The 21,848-nt window shown below is 37.8% G+C and overlaps 2 protein-coding genes across 7 annotated transcripts in view; one reads left to right on the forward strand and one right to left on the reverse strand.

The window, feature by feature from the left end:
* CHPT1 (choline phosphotransferase 1) overlaps positions 1-1,992 on the forward strand; it is a 34,744-nt gene extending 32,752 nt beyond the window's left edge. For all 4 annotated transcript variants that reach the window (XR_004483107.2, XM_004269463.3, XM_049694727.1 and 1 more), the window contains one exon: positions 1,825-1,992. Coding sequence is in view for 3 of the 4 variants with exons in the window: in XM_004269463.3 (XP_004269511.1) it covers positions 1,825-1,869 (45 nt within the window). In the remaining variant the exon portion in view is untranslated. The remainder of the gene's footprint in view (positions 1-1,824) is intronic.
* SYCP3 (synaptonemal complex protein 3) lies at positions 1,454-8,309 on the reverse strand. 3 transcript variants are annotated; one of them, XM_033427632.2, is made up of 9 exons: positions 8,182-8,309; positions 7,206-7,348; positions 6,777-6,843; positions 6,575-6,609; positions 4,773-4,890; positions 3,834-3,933; positions 3,095-3,193; positions 2,034-2,138; positions 1,454-1,904 (listed from the first exon to the last, which is right to left on the reverse strand). In XM_033427632.2, exons 2-9 carry the CDS (start codon positions 7,333-7,335, stop codon positions 1,851-1,853), a joined length of 708 nt encoding a protein of 235 aa, XP_033283523.1. In that variant the 5' UTR covers positions 7,336-7,348; positions 8,182-8,309; the 3' UTR covers positions 1,454-1,850. The 3 variants fall into 3 exon arrangements, with proteins under 3 accessions (XP_033283523.1, XP_033283522.1, XP_049550696.1); XM_033427631.2 differs by lacking the exon at positions 8,182-8,309 and adding an exon at positions 8,019-8,142; XM_049694739.1 differs by lacking the exon at positions 8,182-8,309 and adding an exon at positions 7,461-7,549.
* Between the last annotated feature and the right edge of the window lie 13,539 nt (positions 8,310-21,848).

Genomic DNA, 21,848 nt, shown 5'->3' on the forward strand with positions numbered 1-21,848 from the left:
ATGTACTGATTCTCATCTTTCCACTCTCACTTAAAAGTGTTTACCTTGCTCATTATGAATAATAGAACTATCACATGGGTCTTTGGTGATCCAAATCCTCGGACTCCCATCTTACCTGTTTGTAATTTTATCCAACAGTTCTGTAGACCATAAGCCATATGGTGAAATATTTTTTTTTAAAAAAGGAGTAATGAACATGTACTATATCTTAATATGCAAGAAAAAGGCATATTGAAAAAGAGTGAAAGTTGATATTCCTTAAAAGGAAAAAATAGGGACTTCCCTGGTGGTCTAGTGGCTACAACTACATGCTCCCAATGTGGGGGGCCCGGGTTCGATCCTTGGTCAGGGAACTAGATCCCACATGCTACAACTGAGACCTGGTGCAGACAAATAAATATTTTTTTTTAAAAAAAGGAAAAAATATATACTTATGTGAATTAAGTACACAGAAAATACTCTGGAGGACTTATTTTGCCTCTGAAACAACTGGTAAATTCAATAAGGACCTTCTTAATTTGAATAGTACTTAAAACTTAAATTTTATAATACTTAAAATTTACATTCCAGCATGTACTTTGGCTTAAAAGGCTTTACAAAATGCAAAAATTTAGGAAGTAAACTGTCCCCTTAATGTCAGATATTTGTTAATGGTGGAGGACTAATTTCTTCCTACATAAGTTAGCACAGTTAGAAAAAGAGAATCAGTATGGATTCATTTTTAAAAACTTGGAAAACCTAAAACTAAGATAAGCGTGGGTTATGCAGCAAAAATTAGAATTTAAAATATGGAAAAACAGGACAAAGTCACTCCTTTCTCTATCTTTTGGGCATATTTTTTGTTTTTGAATGATTCAGTGAAAGTAGTTTCAGCAAAAAATAGTAAGTTTAACTCAAATATTTCAAACAAATGCTGAAACAATTTAATATTTATTAAATCAAGAGTTTCATATGTTTTTCTATGTTAAAAAATGCACATTTTAAAATACAGGATGTAGGAATTAACTGTTCAAATTTGGAAATGAATGTAAAAACATCCATATATTTACTGAATATTAAAACTGAAAAATAAGACATTCTGTGTAATTTATAGTTAAAGACAGATGGTTAAAGACATTCTGTGTAATTTATAGTTAAAGACAGATTGCAGGATGCAATTTGTCATTACTAAGGGCATGTGTCATTTAATTGTGGACTGAGCCAAATTAAATGGCATTTTGATGTTGTGGAAATGACATTCACAAATCCATGTCTTAAAATGGATTATTTATATATCTTGTTCGGTTGTGTTAATGGTTTTTAGCAGTTTAATTTATTCCAGAACGGAAACTTAAGTTGCGTTTAATAAATTTTGTAAGTCAATAGAATGTATTTTCTTTTGAAATCTTATTTTCATTAGAATTGGTAGTGTAACTTAATGAATATGCATGAAAGGGTGTACGTATAAAACAGATTTTGTGGGTTTTTTTTCCTTAAGAACAAAATTAATTAACCATCTATACCTGTGCTTTCTACCTTTTGGAAGTGATACAAATACACTGAAGCCAAAACTTGAAATTAAATCATATTTATTGCTAAGAGTTAACTGACAAATGTTAGAAAAAAATCACTATTAGTATTAAAGAGCTGAAAGCACAGTGGTACATATAATTTAGGAATTGCTGCTACTCACATAACTTCATTATTTTATTTGGAGGTGAAGAAGAAGGGTCTTGCACTTAAGCTAATGATTAATATGATGTAATATTTTAAACCAGAATTTTCAACCACTCTAAAAACTTACATGCCTCTTAGCTAATGTTATAATTGTATCGTATTACTTAGGTTCAAGTTATTCCTTCAAAGAGTCATCAGAATAACATGGACTGAAGAGACTTTCGAACATTTGCCATCTCTTGCTGCTGCTGTCAAATGAAAGGAGATATTAAACATTTGTTTAATTTTTAGATAAGTGTTATACATATTTCAGCGAATAAAATATTTCAATGCTTACAATAATCCTTATTTTTTCAATTTTAAATATAATAACTTACCGTTTCCATCATAATTTTTTTTTGCAACATAGCCATTTCTTTTCTAAGTTCGTTTTGTGCACCAGTAAGTAGATAATCGTGATTCTTCTCCAAGTCCTCCATACTCTAAAACACAAAAGGCTAGTTCAGTTACAAACCACCACTTTTCATCTCAGGTTCAAAACTTATACAATTAATTTTCAAAAGCAGGAACTTTTTAATATTCATCAATGCACATTATTTATCTCAAAAATATTCTAATACATGAAAACCAAAATATCCACTGAAGGAATAGAAAATGTCAGACATAAATCAAATATTATTAAAGGAGGTACAATAGTAGTGTACCTTCTCACTGGAAGAAACAAACAAAAATCACACAAAATTTTATAAAAGGAATAGAAGCACAACTTCCCGTAGCTATATAGTAGAAAATGGGGACTTAATTCCAATTTAGTTGGCAAAAGAATAAGACTGAAAGGAAGGTTAGGAAAAGGGGTTAAAAGTATTCTAGGGCAAGAGCATAAACAAAAGCATGAAAGTGCAAAGTGACTGAGTTCAGAGAAAGCCATTATGTGGAGGGGGTGGAAGTAATGGATGAATGTAGTAATTGGAGCATTAAAAAAAGAATCGTATTTTTTGGGGGTGAATCTTGAATACCTAAGAATTTAGCATGAGAAGCTACTGACAGTTTTTCAGGAGGGAAAAGGTAATGTTATAGAAAGATAATATGGGAGACCCACGAAGGATGGGTTGGAAAACAGAAATCAGTTAAGAGTTTTCATAGTATAAGCAAAGAATAATGAGGTTCTGAACTAGGGCAGTAGCAGTGGATGTGAAGAATAAGAGAGATGGAGGAGTCAAATATAGTACTAAAGTTCCTACACCAAGTGGTAATACTTAGTGATAGCATTTAGCACTTAAATTAAATCGAAAACAATGCATTCAAAATGGAAAACTGTTAAGAATTTAAAATGTATAAGCAAAATGTTCTTCCCTTAAACTGAGAAAAAATTTATCTTCTACTTCCACAAATGAATTATATTTTATAAGAATGTATTATGTTACCAAATACAACAAACCTTTATGAACTGCTCATATAATTGTTTAATTGTTTTCAGTCTCTGGTTCTGAACAATTCTAGACTGTTGAAAAACTTTCTGTTGCTGTCGAAACATATTCTACAAATGTAAAAGAAAAAATTATGAAATAACAATTTGGGTAAAATTTAGCAAAAATTAATTCTACATTACACTTAAAAGGAATAGTTTTTAAATCAATATTTTTAAGATTTTAGCATTTACTATGACTGAGTTTACATAATTTGTGTTCGCCACTTATATACAATAATACAATAACCCTACCGGTCATTGAGTAGGAAATCTCAACAGTACTCAAAACATATTTTAATTCTTGGTGCTTTCAATGTCAACACAGATGATCCTTACAATATTGCTGGTCTTTCAGTTTCTTGGCCTGTTTTCCACCAATGATTTTTGTTCTTCACCCTACTTTAGCCATCCACTTACATATGCATACCCTAGATTTTGTCATTACCAAAAACTATAACCTCTGCATAGTATTAATAATAGCAAACTTGATATTAACAATATGTTACGAAGCAAAGACCAACAGCTTTTATGAGTACGGTATGTGCCTGTACTTCTGCATTCAGCAGAACCAAACTCATATAGCCAGCAATGGGCAATGGAACCTGGCTAAGGTCCATGGATGTACTGCAAGGCCGGCCTCTCCCTTCCTACTTGACACTTGGTAATAGTAGATTAATTATAAAGCTATAAAGCTAAGCATAATACTAACAGTTAGTTTTTCTTCTTGTTCATCAGCTTTCTGCACATCTATATCCCACTGCTGGAACAAAGTCAGAAACTGCTGAGAATATTCTTGGTTAAGCTTCTGCCTGTAAAACATAATGAATATTGTCATATTTCACATCAATATGGAAAGACTTTCAAGACAAAACTGATTTGACTAATTATACTATAATAAAAAAGAAAATAGTATCAAATTTTCAGATGTGAAGCCAAGAAGTAAAGTTATGATTTATGATGATTCAGAAGTATTTATTTTCCTAACCAACTAACAGAAAAACCCTCTCATGTACTTTAAGCTCTTGAAAACTAAGGGAGTTTTATTGTACATATACATTTTCCAGAAAAGTCCATTTTATCTCCAAGCAATTTATTTTTCATTTTCTCCTACTGAATATAGGTTGTGATATGATAAATAGATTCACTGAAGTTATTATATTTATCATATAACATTTCCAAAATAGAAATATTTCACTTAATTTTTCCTCATTTTGGTACAATGATTTTGTACAAAAGAATAGTTAATTCAGCTAAAATATACAAATTATTTATAATACATAAGGTTGATCTTTTTCTACACTGTTAAACAGTTAACTATCATAAGACTAATGGTTTATATGACATTTACTTTTTATTCAGCTAGTGTATTTTTAGAATGAATATAAATTACCTTTATTGTTAAAAAAAAACCCTCAAACATTATTTAAAAGGGGAAAAAGGACATCTTTATTGATTTCTAGGAAATATATCTCAAGTCTGTGAAGGAATGAAGTTATAGGACTAAAGGACTTAGAGGAAAATCAAGCCAAATATACTTTTTTACTAGAGATCCCAATAAGTAGAAGATGATAGTACTTCTCATAATTTGCACCGATGAATACTAAGAAATGATGCAAATGTTGTGGCAGTGAAAAAAACAACATCCTACCTTTGCTCTTGTTGGGTTTTCCAAATGTTTTCAATTTTCTGGTTACTGGTTTTGAGAGAAGCCTTGGTATACATTTCTAGTCTTTTTCTCTTGGCAAGAAGAGCCTTGTTAATATCAGCTATATTGAAAATAAATACTCATTAAATTTAATGTGGAAGAAAGTTACTGTGTTCCCACGTATTCAAATAAACATGGATAAAGCTGGTTCAAGAGTTTTGAAAAGATCTTTAAAAAAACACATAATATCAAAAAGCAAGATTATTTCCTTGCTTTTTTTTTTCTGAGAAAACTTTTAGTTATTGGTATCCCAATTCTGATTTTCCTAACTAGAGATAATTTTTTAATTTAGAGGTGATTAAAAAGAGCTAATAACTGAAAGAAAGGGTCTGAAGGACAGACTTTAATTTCTTCATAAGAAAACACTAATAAAGGCTAAATTTAGAACTCACTATATGAAACGCAAAACTACTTTAAGAGTCTAAAAAGAATAAAAATAGTTAAAGAAAATACTTTTTTAAAATATAGTCAGTGATACTTTAAAAAATATTTTTACTAAAAGAGACAAAGACCAACCAAGCATAGGAAAATCTTATTTTAAGTAAATATCTAAATAAATTCATTCAAGAATCCTTTTAGGGCTTCCCTGCCGGTGCGGGGGACACGGGTTCGAGCCCTGGTCTGGGGGGATCCCACATGCCGTGGAGCACCTGGGCCAGTGCACCACAACTCCTGAGCCTGCTCTCTGGAGCCCCGCGAGCCACAGCTGCTAAGCCCATGCGCCCGGAGCCCGTGCTCCGCGGCGGGAGAGGCCACCGCAATGAGAAGCCCGCGCACTGCAACGAGGACCCAACACAGCCAAAAAGAAAAAAAAGAAAAAGAAAAAAGAACCCTTTTAAATACATTCTTATGGGACATTTTACCAATAATATAAGTACTGCGTTTCATAAACTTTTTAATACTTCAGGTAATCCTTTGCTAGGCACGTGCATAGGGATCTACCATCAATAGTTACTTTTCAGTAATCATGATGAGGTGACCTACACTATTACATAAATATTTTGTATTTCCAATATCCATCTATAATAATAAACTTATAAGACAGATTGTAAAACAAGCATTTTGTTACTACCAAATAGGGCAAAGCTTTCAAAAAAGACTTGATTATATGAATAATACTAGAGAGGAGCCAAATATTGACTCTTTTATAAGAATACTATCCCCTAACACAGTTAACGTAACTGATATTTGACATACAATTTAAAGTTTATGAACTTTTTATCTGATCTCTTGCTTACTAGCAAGGTGGTCTTTAATTCTCAACTACATAGTTTAATAATGTAAACATAAAAATAAAGTTACTTTAAAGGCTTTAATTTACACTGCCCTTCCTAAAGAACACAGGAATGCCATAGAAAATAACTAAATTGAGAAAATGAAAAACTGACATATACAGGTATGTGCGTGTGTTTGTATCACTTAGTCCGTGAAAGGCCAAACAGAGGGATAGACACTTTTCCCATCCATTTTTGCTCTAAAATTTCATAGCCCATTAAACTCACACACCTATAAAGTAACAGGACCATTCTTAACTCACCATCGTTAGCACCATCTCTTTTCACGTCAACAACTGGAAAAAGTTAGTAAGGAAATCTATGAAGCCGAACCACATATACTTGTGCAAAATCTTACATATGAGAACAAAGCATTAAATAACAGTCTTATATTCCACTGATTATTACTTACTATTATACAAATTATATGGTTTAAAACAATTTTGAATACAAATATCTCCTAAAACATACCTCCAAATCTTTCCAGCATATTCTGCACTTCACCCCTGTGAAAAAAAAATACATCAAAAAACTTTTAATTAAGGATCCATAAAATATCATTCTTGTTTTGGAAGAAATATCACATGCCCAGTATTTTACGTGCAATACTCATTGGACAACCAAATAGACTTTTCTTAAAGTCTAAGAGGTGAAAATTGTTTAAGCATATTACCCCACGTCTTCAACTTTTCCTGCAGAAGTCCTTTTCTTCCCATGTTTATCAAGTACTGGAGTCTTCCCTGAATTGACAATAAAAAAAGAAAAAGTTGAAATTAAGTATGCTATTTTGGTAATTTTTAAATGGAGTAATATCTTAATTTCGAGGTTTTTTGAGGCTTTGTGCCAAGACAAGTTTTTAAAACAGACATATAAATGCACTACTTTCTCTGCAGGTTAGATGGAATTAAATCAGGATCCAAGACCATTTTACGGGAACAATTTTGCAAGTCTTCCTGTGTTAATGTCATAATAATCTATGTACTGTTTATCAGACATCAGGCGAAAGATGCTATAGGAGCTTCACTAAGTCCAAATAAGAAACATGAAGTACATGAAAATAAATGCAGGACATGGTCACTGCCCAACATTAGCTATACGGTACCTTCGATGACATCCTCTGAACCAATCAGATGTTTTTTATCTACTTTCTCAAAGTCACAGGCTCTTATAACCTGATCCTCCATGAATGTCCTCCCAGATTTCCCGGTATGTTTTCTTCCTGAGGGCACCATTTTTCGATGTTTTCTGATTAAAAAAAAAAAAAAAATCAAACCTGCTGAATCCAAAGACACCATTTAAATGAACTGGCAAATTTCAAAATGAGAGATATCAAATAAAGATGATTTTAGTCGAATACCACTTTAGGAGTCTCTTCATTTATTCTTTTGGACCAAAAGTTAACAGAAGATAATGACTGCGCCGCCCCTGGCGCCGGCGGTGGTTCGCCTCTGAGGACCGGGAGGGCGGCGGAATCCTAGCCCGGCCAGGTTCTGGCTAAATCGGGGCAAATCTAGATCCAGCTGATTTCGGTCACAATGTGAAAATCGTAATTACTGACAGGATGGATCACGAGCCCGCCCCAAAGAAGTTGCCAGCAACAGAAATACAACATAAAACGTTCTGCGTCCTGGGCCGCAGAAAATAACGTCCCGTAAGATTTCCACGACCCAGGCCTCGAGGACCTGTGAAGGGGAGACCTGGCTCCATCTAAATGGTTTCTGCGGGGTGTGGGCCCGCTGACGAGGGCCCACCCTCCTCGCCTGCTGTCAACCTGTCCACCCGCCCAGCGTCGCGTCCAGTCCCGAGGCAGCGCAGCTAGCGCCTTTCCGCCCACTCACGGCCCTGCCCGCAGGGAGCTGTACTGCCTTCAAATTCCTGTCAGGCGCCCCAGGGAGACCCAGCGGGTAAGATTTACCTCACAGGTCAAGAATAACCCCTGGCTCACATTCCCGCGCGGGACAAACGCTCCCCTCCTCACACCTGAAAAACACCCCTATGGCCGACGACCACAGTTTTACGCCTCAGAACAGGAGTCCCCGCCGCTCCCGCCTCCCCTGCCCCAACCCCTCAGACTTAACCTCTTCACAGCCTCGAAGCTATTCCGAAGCAGGTCAGAATTCTCGCGGAAGAAAAGCCGACCTCGCCTCGTCCGGGAGCGTCTCTGATTGGCTGGCAGGAGGGCACATGCGTGCAGCGACCCTGGGGGCTCCGCTCCCTCGCACGCCACGCCCAACGAGAGTGTTGACCCAGAGCACCTTGCGGGCGGCATCTATGGCTAGTACACCGGAAACGGGGCACTTTCCAGTTTCTTTTTGTAATTTAAGTTTAAACTTTTCACAATATTTTAATAATAATGTTGCAAAAGAATATAAAGAACACACAACTTAATTTGTGAAGTACAGTTTTACCAGAGCCTGTTGCATCTCCTCAGGGAGTCCTTTCCCTCCCATCCCCTCATTCCCTACTCAGAGATTTTTTTTTTTAATTATCTTGAATTTTGTGTTAATCATTGGACCCTCCCATTTTCTAAGTTTTGTTACCGCATGTATGTGCCCTGAAACAACTCTGCTTAGTTCTGTTTGTGTTTGGGTAGTATAGAAAGTTGTACCATATTCTATGTAGTATTCTGTCATTCGCTTTTTAAACAACATTATGTCACTAAGAGAATCTAGATTACATGTAGCCATAGTTCTTTCATTTTCACTGCTGCAAAATATCCCATTGTGCCTCTATTCCACCATTTATTCATTTATTTTCTTGTCTGTGGACATGTGGGTTATTTTCAGATTACAGCCTGTATAAACAATGATCCTATGAATATTCTAATCTCCTGCATATATGCTAAAGTTTTTACAGAGTATCTGGGTGTGAAGTTTCTCAGTCATAGGCTAAATGATGTAAAAGCCAAATTGGTTTCAAATTTATACTCCCACCAACAGTGAGTTCCCATTGTTCAATGCACTCATCATCACTTGGTATAGTCAGATTTCTTAATTTTGCCATTCTAGTGGGTGTAAAATGATATTTCTTTAGGGTCTGCTTTTGTATTTCTCCAATCGCTCATAAGATTAAGCTCTTGTTATGCTTATTGGCCATTTGCATTTCCTTTTCCTTAAAATATCTATTTGGGTTTCTGGCTCATTTTTCAGTTGGGTTATGTGTTTCTTATTGATTTGTAGCTCTTTATATATGGGAGTGGTGTTAATATTTATGACTGCTTTCTGTATCTTTTTAAATGAATTTATTTTTATCCTGAAGTCATAAAAATACAAAATTTTTTTTTTCTTTTTTTTTTTTTTCTTTTTTTTGTGGTACGCGGGCCTCTCACTGTTGTGGCCTCTCCCGTTGCGGAGCACAGGCTCCGGATGCGCAGGCTCAGTGGCCATGGCTCACGGGCCCAGCTGCTCCGCGGCATGTGGGATCTTCCCGGACCGGGGCACGAACCCGTGTCCCCTGCATCGGCAGGCGGACTCTCAACCACTGTGCCACCAGGGAAGCCCTACAAAAGTTTTAAGGCTTTAGTTTTCATTTTTAAGCCTTTGTTCATCTAGAATTTATTTTTGTGCCTGGTGACAGGTAGGGTCCAATTACTCCCCGCCCCCGCCCCTCACTGTGGAAACCAGTTTATTGAATAGTGCATGCTTTCCCTTTAACAGCTACGTCATCTGTCATGTTTCTGTATGTTCTTGAGTCTGCTTCCCTAGCCTGTTCCACTGGTCAGTTTGCCTATTCCTGTGGCAAAGTCAGTTTTCATCATTCCAGCTTTATTAAAGGTTTGGCATCTAAGAGGGCAAGTCACACCTTATTTTTTCTTCAGGAGTATCCTGTGTATTCTTGAACTTTTGCTTTTCTAGTAAATTTTAGAATCACTTTTCCAAGTTCCAGGAAAAAAAACAAAACAACCTACTGGATTTTAATTGGAATGGCAATAAATCTATACATCAATTTGGAGAGAACTGAGTCTTCCGATTCTTGAACGTAGCATATTTTCCATTTATTTAGAACTTCTTTAATATAATTCAATAAAGTTCGTTTTTTTCTCTGTGTAGAGTTTGCACTTTTATTAGATTTATTTATAAATAACTTATATTTTGTCTCTATTTTTTTCAAATTGTTATATAATTTTGTTCTAATTGGTATATAAATATCCAATTGATTTCGATATGGGTCTTATTTCTTTTTAAATCCACATTTTAAAAGTTTATTTATCTGCTTACACACAACATTGTTCCAGAAAGGGTTTAAGGTGGCTTAAAAGACTCCATAAAATATACCAAGGAATTAGTAATAGAAGAACCAGGAATGAAACGTATGCAAAATGCTTATATAATCCTACTCGTTTACTCTGGGTGCACCACAAATTTGGCTCTAAGTTTTCAGCAGGCAGTCAGAAAAGGAAACTTAATTACATCATTTACAGTGTTCATAAAGCAAAACCAAACCAGTTACCCAAGCGAAGCACTGTTATTCCTAATATTAAGACCAGAAAGAAATTTCTCTTGAGAGGCTTCATAAAGAGGTCAGTGTATGATGTAATTAATAATCAGTGTTCTCAGTAGCAACCTAATGGGAGACACAAAGATGAATTTCACAGGGCTCTTTCTTCAATACAGGCAGATGGCATCACATCAACTTGAAAATCAGGAAAAGCAATTTTATCATGAGTTTGGGGGTTGATGGGGGGAACACAATATGATATGGTCAAGGTACTCAGCTCTTTGCTCTGCTCAACAAAACCAAAGATACATTTTGGAACAACAGAGTTGAATCCAGTACCCAGAATGTCTCCGGAGAAGTCCTGAAACCCTTAAAATTCTATGCAACATTGTCTGAATAGGTGCCTTTATTCTTCTTGCCAGAGAAAACATAGTTTATCAGATACACTGCACTCAGCGTACCCAGGTGATACACATAAATTAGGAACCATTTCTTTAGAAAATCTACAGAATTAGACTACAAATCATTCATGCTATTCAGACACTTATGTGTCTGAATTCAGACACTTATGTTATAGCCTAGCTTATTTTTCCTCTGCAAAAAGAACTTTTTTATTTCCATGTGGTACCACGGCTTGGGTGAAGGTTCAGGGTAGTTAAAAAAGGTTGCCTCCTGGCTGGAGGAAGGGGCTCGGGCAGAGATCTCGAGGCGGGGGAAGGCAGGGGGGTCTCGCAGAGGCCGCCGGGCTCTGGAGGCTCCTAGTTGCGCTGACAGGAGAGCCTTTCGAAGAGATACTCGCCCAGTTCGGCCTGGGGGCCCGGCCAGACTGCGCAGGTCTGTCAGGTGCACGCCCTTCTTCTTGAGGAGCTTCTTGATGAGCTCCTCCCTCAGGAAGTGGCTCTCCAGGAGCTCGCAGAGCTGGGCGCCTGCGCTCGCAGAACCCAGGGCCTGCAGATCCAAGAGCGCCCGGTCCAGGCTCCTCTCCAGGGCCGTGGCGGCCTCCGTGGCGCCCACGCTGGCGCCCCACTCCTCCGGGGACAGCGCTGGGCGCCCTTGCGCTTCTCCATAGACAGCTCCCGGAAGAAGCGGCCCACGCCCCACGCCTTCGAAGTAGAAGCTCAGAGAGAGGTAAGTGGACGAGGCCCGAGGTGCAGGTTGATCAGCCGGCTGACGGCGGCCTCCACCTCGGTGGAAGAACTCTGCTGGATGGGGGGGTCACGGTGAGTCAGCAGTGAGGAGGACTTCCCCGTAAAGTGTGTTGGGAGGATGGACCCGGAAGCAGGGACCTGGGTCTTCTTCTCTCCAGCAACTTGCTAAACACTTTTATTACTTCCAATAATTTGTAGAGTCTGGGATCTTATAATAATATCATCTGTAAATAATGACATTCTCGTGTCTTCGTAGTTCGTAGGCTTTTTTTCATTTTCTGCCTGCACTGATTAGGATTTTTAGTACGAAGATGAATAAAAGCATGGATACTAGGCATTTTTCCTAATTTTAAAGGGCATGTTTCTAAAGTTTCTATAAACAGTGATGATACTGAAACCGTGGGTTAAATCCATTTCACCTGCCGTCACTAATCAAGGTCGTTTTAAGATTTGCCTGACCTCCAAGCTGCACTTAGCCTAGACAATAAGGTGTTTGCCCAAGTTGTTTTCCAGGAACTTGGAGTCAGCTGCTATAGTTTGAGCTGAGCTGGGTAAGTCTGGATAGGACCACCCACCCTTCAGCTGGGCATTCCAGAGTGTCTGCTTGGTGATCCTTTGACATCAAAGGGCTAAAAACTCTACCCTCAGAACATGCAGAGGCCTGGAGCCTAGTTAAACCTGCTCAGAATGTCAGTTACCACACCTTTTTCCAATCACCTTTCCCCGCACTCCCCATGCCTTGGACCGCCCTTCTTCTTTATTCTTTATCCCATAAATACCCCGAGCCCCTTGCCTTGGGAGGCAGAGCTCAGATTGGTTCTCCTGTCTCCTCGCTTGGCTGTCTTCTGAATAAATACCCTTTTTGCTGGAAACCTCGGCATCTCAGTGTTTCATCTTGCTGGGCGTCAGGCGAGACAAACCTGGTTCGGTAACATATACCATGTGTGTGATTTTGGTAGTTGCCCTTTTTGAAAGCTTAACTTCTATTTTTAGTTTTCTAAGAGTTTTTTTGTTTGCTTGTTTGTTTTATTTTTTTTAAATCATGAATAAGTGTTGCATTTTATTAAATTCTTTTCTGTATCTATTGAAACGATCTTTTAAATTTGTTAATGTAGTGAAAAAAATGTATATCATCTCCTAATGTTAAACCAAATCTACATTCCTGTGACAAACCCAAGTTGATCATGATGTACTAAGTTTTTAAGCACATTGCTGTGTTTGGGTTGTTCAGCTTTTTGTGTCCATTTTCATGACTGAGATTGGCTTGTAATTTTCCCTTAGCCTACTGTCCTTATCTGGTTTGTAATCAAGGCTATGCACATGGCTTGCTCCCTCTTCAAGTCTTTGCTCAAGTGTCACTGTTCATCTCAATGAGGCCTTCTGTGCCTCCATTTTTAGATATTGTAATTGTAAACTCAGCACCTTTATTTCTCTTCTTTCCCTAGTCTCCTTCCCCAGCTACCTTTTTCCTACCACTTACTGCTTTCTGTTGTATGTAATTTGATCATTTACTTAACCCCAAATGTTTGAAATTCTTTTGTGAAACTATCTGAACCTAGTGACATCATTGGAGTAGTTCCTTGAAAGTTTTCTTTTTTATCTTTATTTTTTTAACATCTTTATTGGAGTATAATTGCTTTACAATGATGTGTTAGTTTCTGCTTTATAACAAAGTGAATCAGCTATACATATACATATATCCCCATATCCCCTCCCTCTTGTGCCTCTCTCCCACCCTCCCTATCCCACCCCTCTACGTGGTCACAAAGCACTGAGCTGATCTCCCTGTGCTATGTGGCTGTTTCCCACTAGCTATCTATTTTACATTTGGTAGTGTATATATGTCCATGCCACTCTCTCACTTTGTCCCATTTTACCCTTCCCCCTCCCCGTGTCTTCAAGTCCATTCTCTATGTTTGTGTCTTTATTCCTGTCCTGCCCCTAGGTTCTTCAGAACCTTTTTTTTTCAGATTCCATATATGTGTTAGCATAACACAATAACTGTTTCGTTTCTTTTTATGGCTGAGTAATATTCCATTGTATATATGTACCACATCTTCTTTATCCATTCATCTGTTGATGGACATGTAGGTTTCTTCCATGTCCTGGCTGTTGTAAATAGTGCTGCAGTGAACATTGCGGTGCATGTGTCTTTTTGAATTATGGTTTTCTCTGGGTATATGCCCAGTAATGGGATTGCTGGGTTGTATAGTAGTTCTCTTTTTTTTTTTTGTGGTATGCGGGCCTCTCACTGTTGTGGCCTCTCCCATTGCGGAGCACAGGCTCCGGACGCGCAGGCCCAGCGGCCATGGCTCACGGGCCCAGCCGCTCCGCTGCATGTGGGATCCTCACGGACCGGGGCACGAACCCGCGTCCCCTGCATCAGCAGGTGGACTCTCAACCACTGCGCCACCAGGGAAGCCCGGTATAGTAGTTCTCTTGATAGTGTTCTTGATTTTTAACTTTCTTCTGTAGAAATTGGTCTTTTTAAGCATTTGTCTCTATTGGGGTCAACTATAGTAAACTGTTTTTTCTAAGGAATTCTCTATTTCATTTAGTTTTATAAACTTACCTGCATAGAGATGTATACAGTAGTCTCCTTTGATTTTTTAAATTCTGCATTAATAGGTATTTCCCCTATGCCTGTCTCTTCTTTCCTTCCTTCCTTCCTTCGGAGTTAGATTGATTCTCCCCCTTCACCCCCCAATTTCTAAGCATTTTGTGGACAGGGTTTCTAGTTCAAGAGCACCTTCTTCTGTCAGTATAATGAAGTGCAGTTTTTTTTAAGCAGTAATGGAGTTGGGGTGAAGAGGATAAGTTGATGTGTCTTGTTTCACTTTTGTTTTTGCAGGACCTTTAATTTTTCCTCTCTTGTCTTTCTTTCTCATAGCTCCAAGACGCACCACTTCTTTTTTTTCCTAATATTTATATTATTTATTTATATTTATGTGTTTATTTTGGTTGCTGCAGGTCTTAGTTGCAGCAGGAAGGATCTTCCTTGCAGCATGCGGGCTTCTTAGTTGCGGCATGAGGGCTTCTTAGTTGCAGCATGCAAACTCTTAGTTGTGGCATGCATGTGGGATCTAGTTCTCCAACCAGGGATCGAACCCCGGCCCCCTGTATTGGGAGCACAGAGTCTTACCCACTGGACCACCAGGAAAGTCCCAGGTGCCACCTCTTATCACCAGAAGCAATGTTTCTTTAAGGCTGCCACCACTATTGGTCCTGCTTTCTTTCAAAACCCAGCCAGTACTGTAAACTACCAAGTCTTTGGCCTGTCTTCCTTGTTTTGATTCTTAGTAGTATTACATTTTGTCGTTCTAGGAGTTATTTTATCTTTACTTAATCTAGGTCTTCTGCTCCCCAGCACTCTTTTGCATATAGTCTCTTAAGCTTCCCCTCCTACAGGCTCATGCTGTTCCCACAGGCTGACAGCAAGAGCTCTGTTAGTATTTGTTGTCTACTTCTCTACTAGGAGAAGTTCATTGTATTTTTGGTCTCCTGATAACGTGGAAGGCGTGGGTTATGTGTGAAGTCTTACTTTTCTATTTCATTAATTTCTGCTCTTACCTTTATTACCTCCCTACTTTCCTTTTTGTTCTTTTTGTAACTTTTTATGTTAGACCATTAGGTTGTTCATTTCCGGCCTCCCTCCTTTTCCAAGATGCTCATTTAAGATGATAAATTTCCCTCTATGTATCATTTAGCTGAACCCCACAAGTTGTGATAGGCAATATTTTCATTCCCATCCAGTTCTAAGTATTTTTAAGTTTCCACTATAAGTTCTTCCTTGATTCATGAGTTGCTTAATATGTGTTTTTAGGCTTTCAAACAAATTTGGTTCTTAAAATTTATTGTTGGGCTATTCTAACTGGATACCCCTATAATCTATGATTTGATTATAGATTATAGATCTATACCTATGATTTGAAATGTGTTAACTAACACAAGGTCCATCTTAAAAAAATATTTTATCCACGCTTGATAAGAATGGGTATGCTCTAATTTGGAGGTGCTGGGTTCTAGATATATCCAAGATATATCAAACTTTTTAATTGTGTCATTCAAATCTTTTCTGTCTTTGCTGATATCTTTGTCTCCTTGGTCTAGGAATAATTGAGGAATGACTGGATATGTGTTAAAATATACTCTGATAGTGGATTTATAAATTTTTTTAAATTAATTTATTTATTTTTGGCTGCATTGGGTCTTCATTGCTGCATGCGGGCTTTTCTCTAGTTGTGGAGAGCAGGAGCTACTCTTGCTTGCAGTGCACGGGCTTCTTATTGCGGCGGCTTACCTTAGTTGTGGAGCATGGGCTCTAGGCGCACGGGCTTCAGTAGTTGTGGCACGCGGGCTCAGTAGTTGTGGAGCATGGGCTGTAGGCACCCAGGCTCAGTAGTTGTGTCACATGGGCTTAGTTGCTCCACGGCATGTGGAATCTTCCCTGACCAAGGCTCGAACCCGTGTCCCCTGCACTGGCAGGCAGATTCTTAACCACTGCACCACCAGGGAAGTGCGGATTTATAAATTTTTCCTTATAGTTCTATCAACTTCATTTTTGTATTTTGAACCTATTTAATTAGGTGAATACAAGTTTAGAATGCATACATCTGTCAGTTGAACTTTTTTTTAAAAAATGTCTTTACTGGAGTTTAATTGCTTTACAATGTTGTGTTAGTTTCTGCTGTATAACAAAGTGAATCAGCTATATGTATACATATATCCCCATATCCCTCCCTCTTGTGTCTCCCTCCCACCCTCCCTATCCCACCCCCCTAGGTGGTCACAAAGCACCGAGCTGATCTCCCTGTGCTATGCTGCTGCTTTCCACTAACTATCTGTTTTATATTTGGTAGTGTATATATGTCCATGCCACTCTCTCACTTCGTTCCAGCTTACCCTTCCCCCTCCCCATGTCCTGAAATAGATTCTCTACGTCTGCATCTTTATTCCTGACCTACCCCTAGATTCATTAGAACCATTTTTTTTTTAGATTCCATATATGTGTTAGCATACGGTATTTGTTTTCCTGTTTCTGACTTACTTCACTCTGTATGACAGACTCTAGGCCCATCCACCTCACTACAAATAGTTCAATTTTCTTTTTATGGCTGAGTAATATTCTGTGGTATATATGTGCCACATCTTCTTTATCCATTCATCCGTCTGTGGATACGTAGGTTTTTCCATGTCCTGGATAGTTGTGCTGCAGTGAACATTGTGGTACATGACTCTTTTTGAATTATGGTTTTCTAAGGGTATATGCCCAGCAGTGCGATTGCTGGGTCATATGGTAGTTCTATTTTTAGTTTTTTAAGGAACCTCCATACTGTTCTCCATAGTGGCTGTATCAGCTTACATTCCCACCAACAGTGCCAGAGGGTTCCCTTTTCTCCACACCCTCTCGAGCATTTACTGTTTGTAGATTTTTTGATGATGGCCATTCTGGCTGGTGTGAGGTGATACCTCATTGTAGTTTTGCTTTGCATTTCTTTAATGATTAGTGATGTTGAGCATCCTTTCATGTGTTTGTTGGCAATCTGTATATCTTCTTTGGAGAAATGTCCATTTAGGTCTTCTGCCCATTTTTGAATAGGGTTGTTTGTATTTTTGATATTGAGCTGCATGAGCTACTTGTATATTTTGGAGATTAATGCTTTGTCAGTTGCTTTGTTTGCAAATATTTTCTCCCATTCTGAGGATTGTGTTTTGGTCTTGTTTATGGTTTCCTTTGCTGTGCAAAAGCTTTTAAGTTTCATTAGGTCCCATTTGTTTAATTTGTTTTTATTTCCACTTCTCTAGGAGGTGGGTCAAAAAGGATCTGGCTGTGATTTATGTCGTAGAGTGTTCTGCTTATGTTTTCCTCTAAGAGTTTTATAGCGTCTGGCCTTAGATTTAGGTCTTTAATCCATTTTGAGTTTATTTTTGTGTATGGTGTGAGGGAGTGTTCTAATTTCATTCTTTTCCATGTAGCTATCCAATATTTTCAGCACCACTTATTGAAGGGGCTGTCTTTTCTCCATTGTATATTCTTGCTTCCTTTATCAAAAATAAGGTGACCATAAGTGCATGGGTTTAACTCTGGGCTTTCTATCCTGTTCCATTGATCTATATTTCTTTTTTGTGCCAGTACCATACCATCTTGATTACTGTAGCTTTGTAGTATAGTCGAAATTCAGGGAGCCTGATTCCTCTAACTGCGTTTTTCTTTCTCAAGATTGCTTTGGCTATTTGAGGTCTTTTGTGTTTCTATACAAATTGTGAATTTTTTTTTTCTAGTTCTGTGAAAAATGCCATTGGCAATTTGATAGGGATTGCATTGAATCTGTAGGTTGCTTTGGGTAGTATAGTCCTTTTCACAATATTGATTCCTCCAGTCCAAGAACATGGTATATCTCTCCATCTATTTGTATCATCTTTAATTTCTTTCATCAGTGTCTTATAGTTTTCTGCATACAGGTCTTTTGTCTCCTTAGGTAGGTTTATTCCTAGGTATTTTATTCTTTTTGTTGCACTGGTAAATGGGAGTGTTTCCTTAATTTCTCTTTCAGATTTTTCATCCTTAGTGTATAGGAATGCAAGAGATTTCTGTGCATTAATTTTGTATCCTGCTACTTTACCAAATTCATTGATTAGCTCTAGTAGTTTTCTGGTGGCATTTTTAGGATTCTCTATGTATAGTATCATGTCATCTGCAAACAGTGGCAGCTTTACTTCTTCTTTTCCAATTTGGATTCCTTTTATTTCTTTTTCTTCTCTGATTATTGTGGCTAAAACTTCTAAAACTATGTTGAATTATAGTGGTAAGAGTGGGCAACATTGTCTTGTTCCTGATCTTTGTGGAAATGGTTTCAGTTTTTCACCATTGAGGACAATGTTGGCTGTTGGTTTGTCATATATGGCCTTTATTATGTTGAGATAAGTTCCCTCTATGCCTATTTTCTGGAGGGTTTTTTATCATAAATGGGTGTTGAATTTTGTCAAAAGCTTTTTCTGCATCTATTGAGATGATCATATGGTTTTTATCCTTCAATTTGTTAATATGGTTTATCACATTGATTGATTTGCATATATTGAAGAATCCTTGCATTCCTGGGGTAAACCCCACTTGATCATGGTGTATAATCCTTTTAATGTGCTGTTGGATTCTGTTTGCTAGTATTTTGTTGAGGATTTTTGCATCTATGTTCATCAGTGATATTGGCCTGTAGTTTTCTTTCTTTGTGACAACCTTGTCTGGTTTGGGAATCAAGGTGATGGTGGCCTCATAGAATTAATTTGGGAGTGTTCCTCCCTCTGTTATATTTTGGAAGAGTTTGAAAAGGATAGGTGTTAGCTCTTCTCTAAATGTTTGATAGAATTCTCCTGTGAAGCCATGTGGTGCTGGACTTTAGTTTGTTGGAAGATTTTTAATCACAGTTTCAATTTCAGTGCTTGTGATTGGTCTGTTTATATTTTCTATTTCTTCCTGGTTCAGTCTTTGGAAGGTTGTGCTTTTCTAGTATTTGTCCATTTCTTCCAGGTTGTCCATTTTATTGGCACATAATTGCTTGTAGTAATCTCTCATGATCCTTTGTATTTCTGCAGTGTCAGTTGTTACTTCTTTTTCATTTCTAATTCTGTTGATTTGAGTCTTCTCCCTTTTTTTCTTGATGAGTCTGTGTAATGGCTTATCAATTTTGCTTATCTTCTCAAAGAAACAGCTTTTAGTTTTATTGATCTTTGCTATTGTTTCATTCATTTCTTTTTCGTCTATTTCTGATCTGATCTTTATTATTTCTTTCCTTCTGCTAACTTTGGGGTTTTTTTTTTATTGTTCTTCTTTCTCTAATTGCTTTAGGTTTAATGTTAGGTTGTTTATTTGAGATTTTTCTTGTTTCCTGAGGTAGGATTGTATTGCTGTAAACGTCCCTCTTTGAACTTCTTTTGCTGCATCCCATAGGTTTTGGGTCGTCGTGTTTTCATTGTAATTTGTTTCTAGGCATTTTTTGATTTCCTCTTTGATTTCTTCAGTGATCTCTTGGTTATTTAGTAGCATATTGTTTAGCCTCCCTGTGTTTGTATTTTTTACAGTTTTTTTCCTGTAATTGATAGCTAGTCTCATAGCATTGTGGTTGGAAAAGATGCTTGAGATGATTTCAGTTTTCTTAAATTTACCAAGGCTTGATTTGTGACCCAAGATATGATCTATCCTGGGGAATGTTCCGTGAGCACTTGAGAAGGAAGTGTATTCTGCTGTTTTGGGATGGAATGTCCTATAAATATCAATTAAATCTATCTGGTCTGTTGTGTCATTTAAAGCTTGTGTTTCCTTATTTATTTTCATTTTGGATGCTCTGTCCATTGGTGAAAGTGGGGGGTTACAGTCCCCTACTATGATTGCGTTACTGTCGATTTCCCCTTTTATGGCTGTTAGCATTTGCCTTATGTATTGAGGTGCTCCTATGTTGGGTGCATATATATTTCCAATTGTTATATCTTCTTCTTGGATTGATCCCTTGATCATTATGTAGTGTCCTTCCTTGTCTCTTTTAACATTCTTTATTTTAAAATCTATTTTATCTGATATGAGTACTGCTACTCCAGCTTTCTTTTGATTTCCATTTGCATGGAATATCTTTTTCCATCCCCTCACTTGCAGTCTGTATGTGTCCCTAGGTCTGAAGTGGGTTTCTTGTAGACAGCATATATACGGGTCTTGTTTTTGTATCCATTCAGCCAGTCTGTGTCTTTTGGTTGGAGCATTTAATCCATTTACATTTAAGGTAATTATCAATATGTATGTCCCTTTACCATTTTCTTAATTGTTTTGGGTTTGTTATTGTAGGTCTTTTCCTTCTCTTGTGTTTCCTGCCTAGAAAAGTTCCTTTAGCACTTGTTGTAAAGCTGGTTTGGTGTTGCTGAACTCTCTTAACTTTTGCTTGTCTGTAAAGGTTTTAATTTCTCTGTCGAATCTGAATGAGATCCTTGCTGGGTAGAGTAATCTTGGTTATAGGTTTTTCCTTTCATCACTTTAAGTTTGTCCTGCCACTCCCTTCTGGCTTGCAGAGTTTCTGCTGAAAGATCAGCGGTTAACCTTATGAGAATTCCCTTGTATGTTATTTGTTGCCTTTCCCTTGATGCTTTTAATATTTTTTTCTTCGTATTTAATTTTTGATAGTTTGATTAATATGTGTCTTGGCATGTTTCTCCTTGGATTTATCCTGTATGGTACTCTCTACACTTCCTGAACTTCATTGACTATTTCCTTTCCCATTTTAGGGAAGTTTTCAACTACAATATCTTCAAATATTTTCTTCGGCCCTTTCTTTTTCTCTTCTTCTTTTGGGACCCCTATGATTCGAATGTTGGTGCATTTAATGTTGTCCCAGAGGTCTCTGAGGCTGTCCTCAATTCTTTTCATTGTTTTTTCTTTATTCTGCTCTGCAGTAGTTATTTCCACTATTTTATCTTCCAGGTCACTTATCTGTTTTTCTGCCATAGTTATTCTGCTATTGGTTCCTTCTAGAGAATTTTAAATTTCATTTATTGTGTTGTTCATCATTGTTTCTTTGCTCTTTCATTCTTCTAAGCCCTTGTTAAATGTTTCTTGTATTTTCTCCATTCTATTTCCAAGATTTTGGATCATCTTTACTGTCATTACTCTGAATTGTTTTTCAGGTAGACTGCCTATTTCCTCTTCATTTGTTTGGTCTGGTGGTGTTTTTTTACCTTGCTCCTTTATTTGCTGCATATTTCTCTGTCTTCTCATTTTGCTTATCTTACTGTGTTTGGGGTCTCCTTTTTGCAGGCTGCACGTTCATAGTTCCTGTTGGTTTTGGTGTCTGCCCCCAGTGGGTGAGGTTGGTTCAGTGGCTTGTGTAGGTTCCCTGGTGGAGGGGACTGGTGCCTGTGTTCTGGTGGGTGGGGCTGGGTCTTGTCCTTATGATGGGCAGGGCTGCATCCAGCAGTGTGTTTTGGGGTGTCTGTGAACTTAGTATGATTTTAGGCAGCCTCTCTGCTAATGGGTGGGGTGATGTTCCTGTCTTGTTAGTTATTGGGCATGGGGCGTCCAGCACTGGAGCTTGCTGGCCGTTGGGTGGAGATGGGTCTTAGTGTCGAGACAGCAATCTCTGGGAGAGCTCTTGCTGATTGATATTACATGGGGCCAGGAGGTC

The sequence above is a fragment of the Orcinus orca genome, chromosome 11 (genome assembly GCF_937001465.1).
Source record: "Orcinus orca chromosome 11, mOrcOrc1.1, whole genome shotgun sequence".
Lineage (NCBI taxonomy): Eukaryota > Metazoa > Chordata > Mammalia > Artiodactyla > Delphinidae > Orcinus > Orcinus orca.

Excerpts from the sequence above, each read along its gene's own strand:
- SYCP3 (XM_033427632.2), bottom strand. The coding sequence starts at position 7,335 with ATGGTGCCCTCAGGAAGAAAACATACCGGGAAATCTGGGAGGACATTC. Across the intron at positions 6,610-6,776 it reads GGAAAAGTTGAAGACGTGGG|GGGTGAAGTGCAGAATATGC; the intron begins GTAATATGCTTA and ends TTTTTTTCACAG. Across the intron at positions 4,891-6,574 it reads TATGCTGGAAAGATTTGGAG|CTGATATTAACAAGGCTCTT; the intron begins GTATGTTTTAGG and ends TTTTCAATATAG.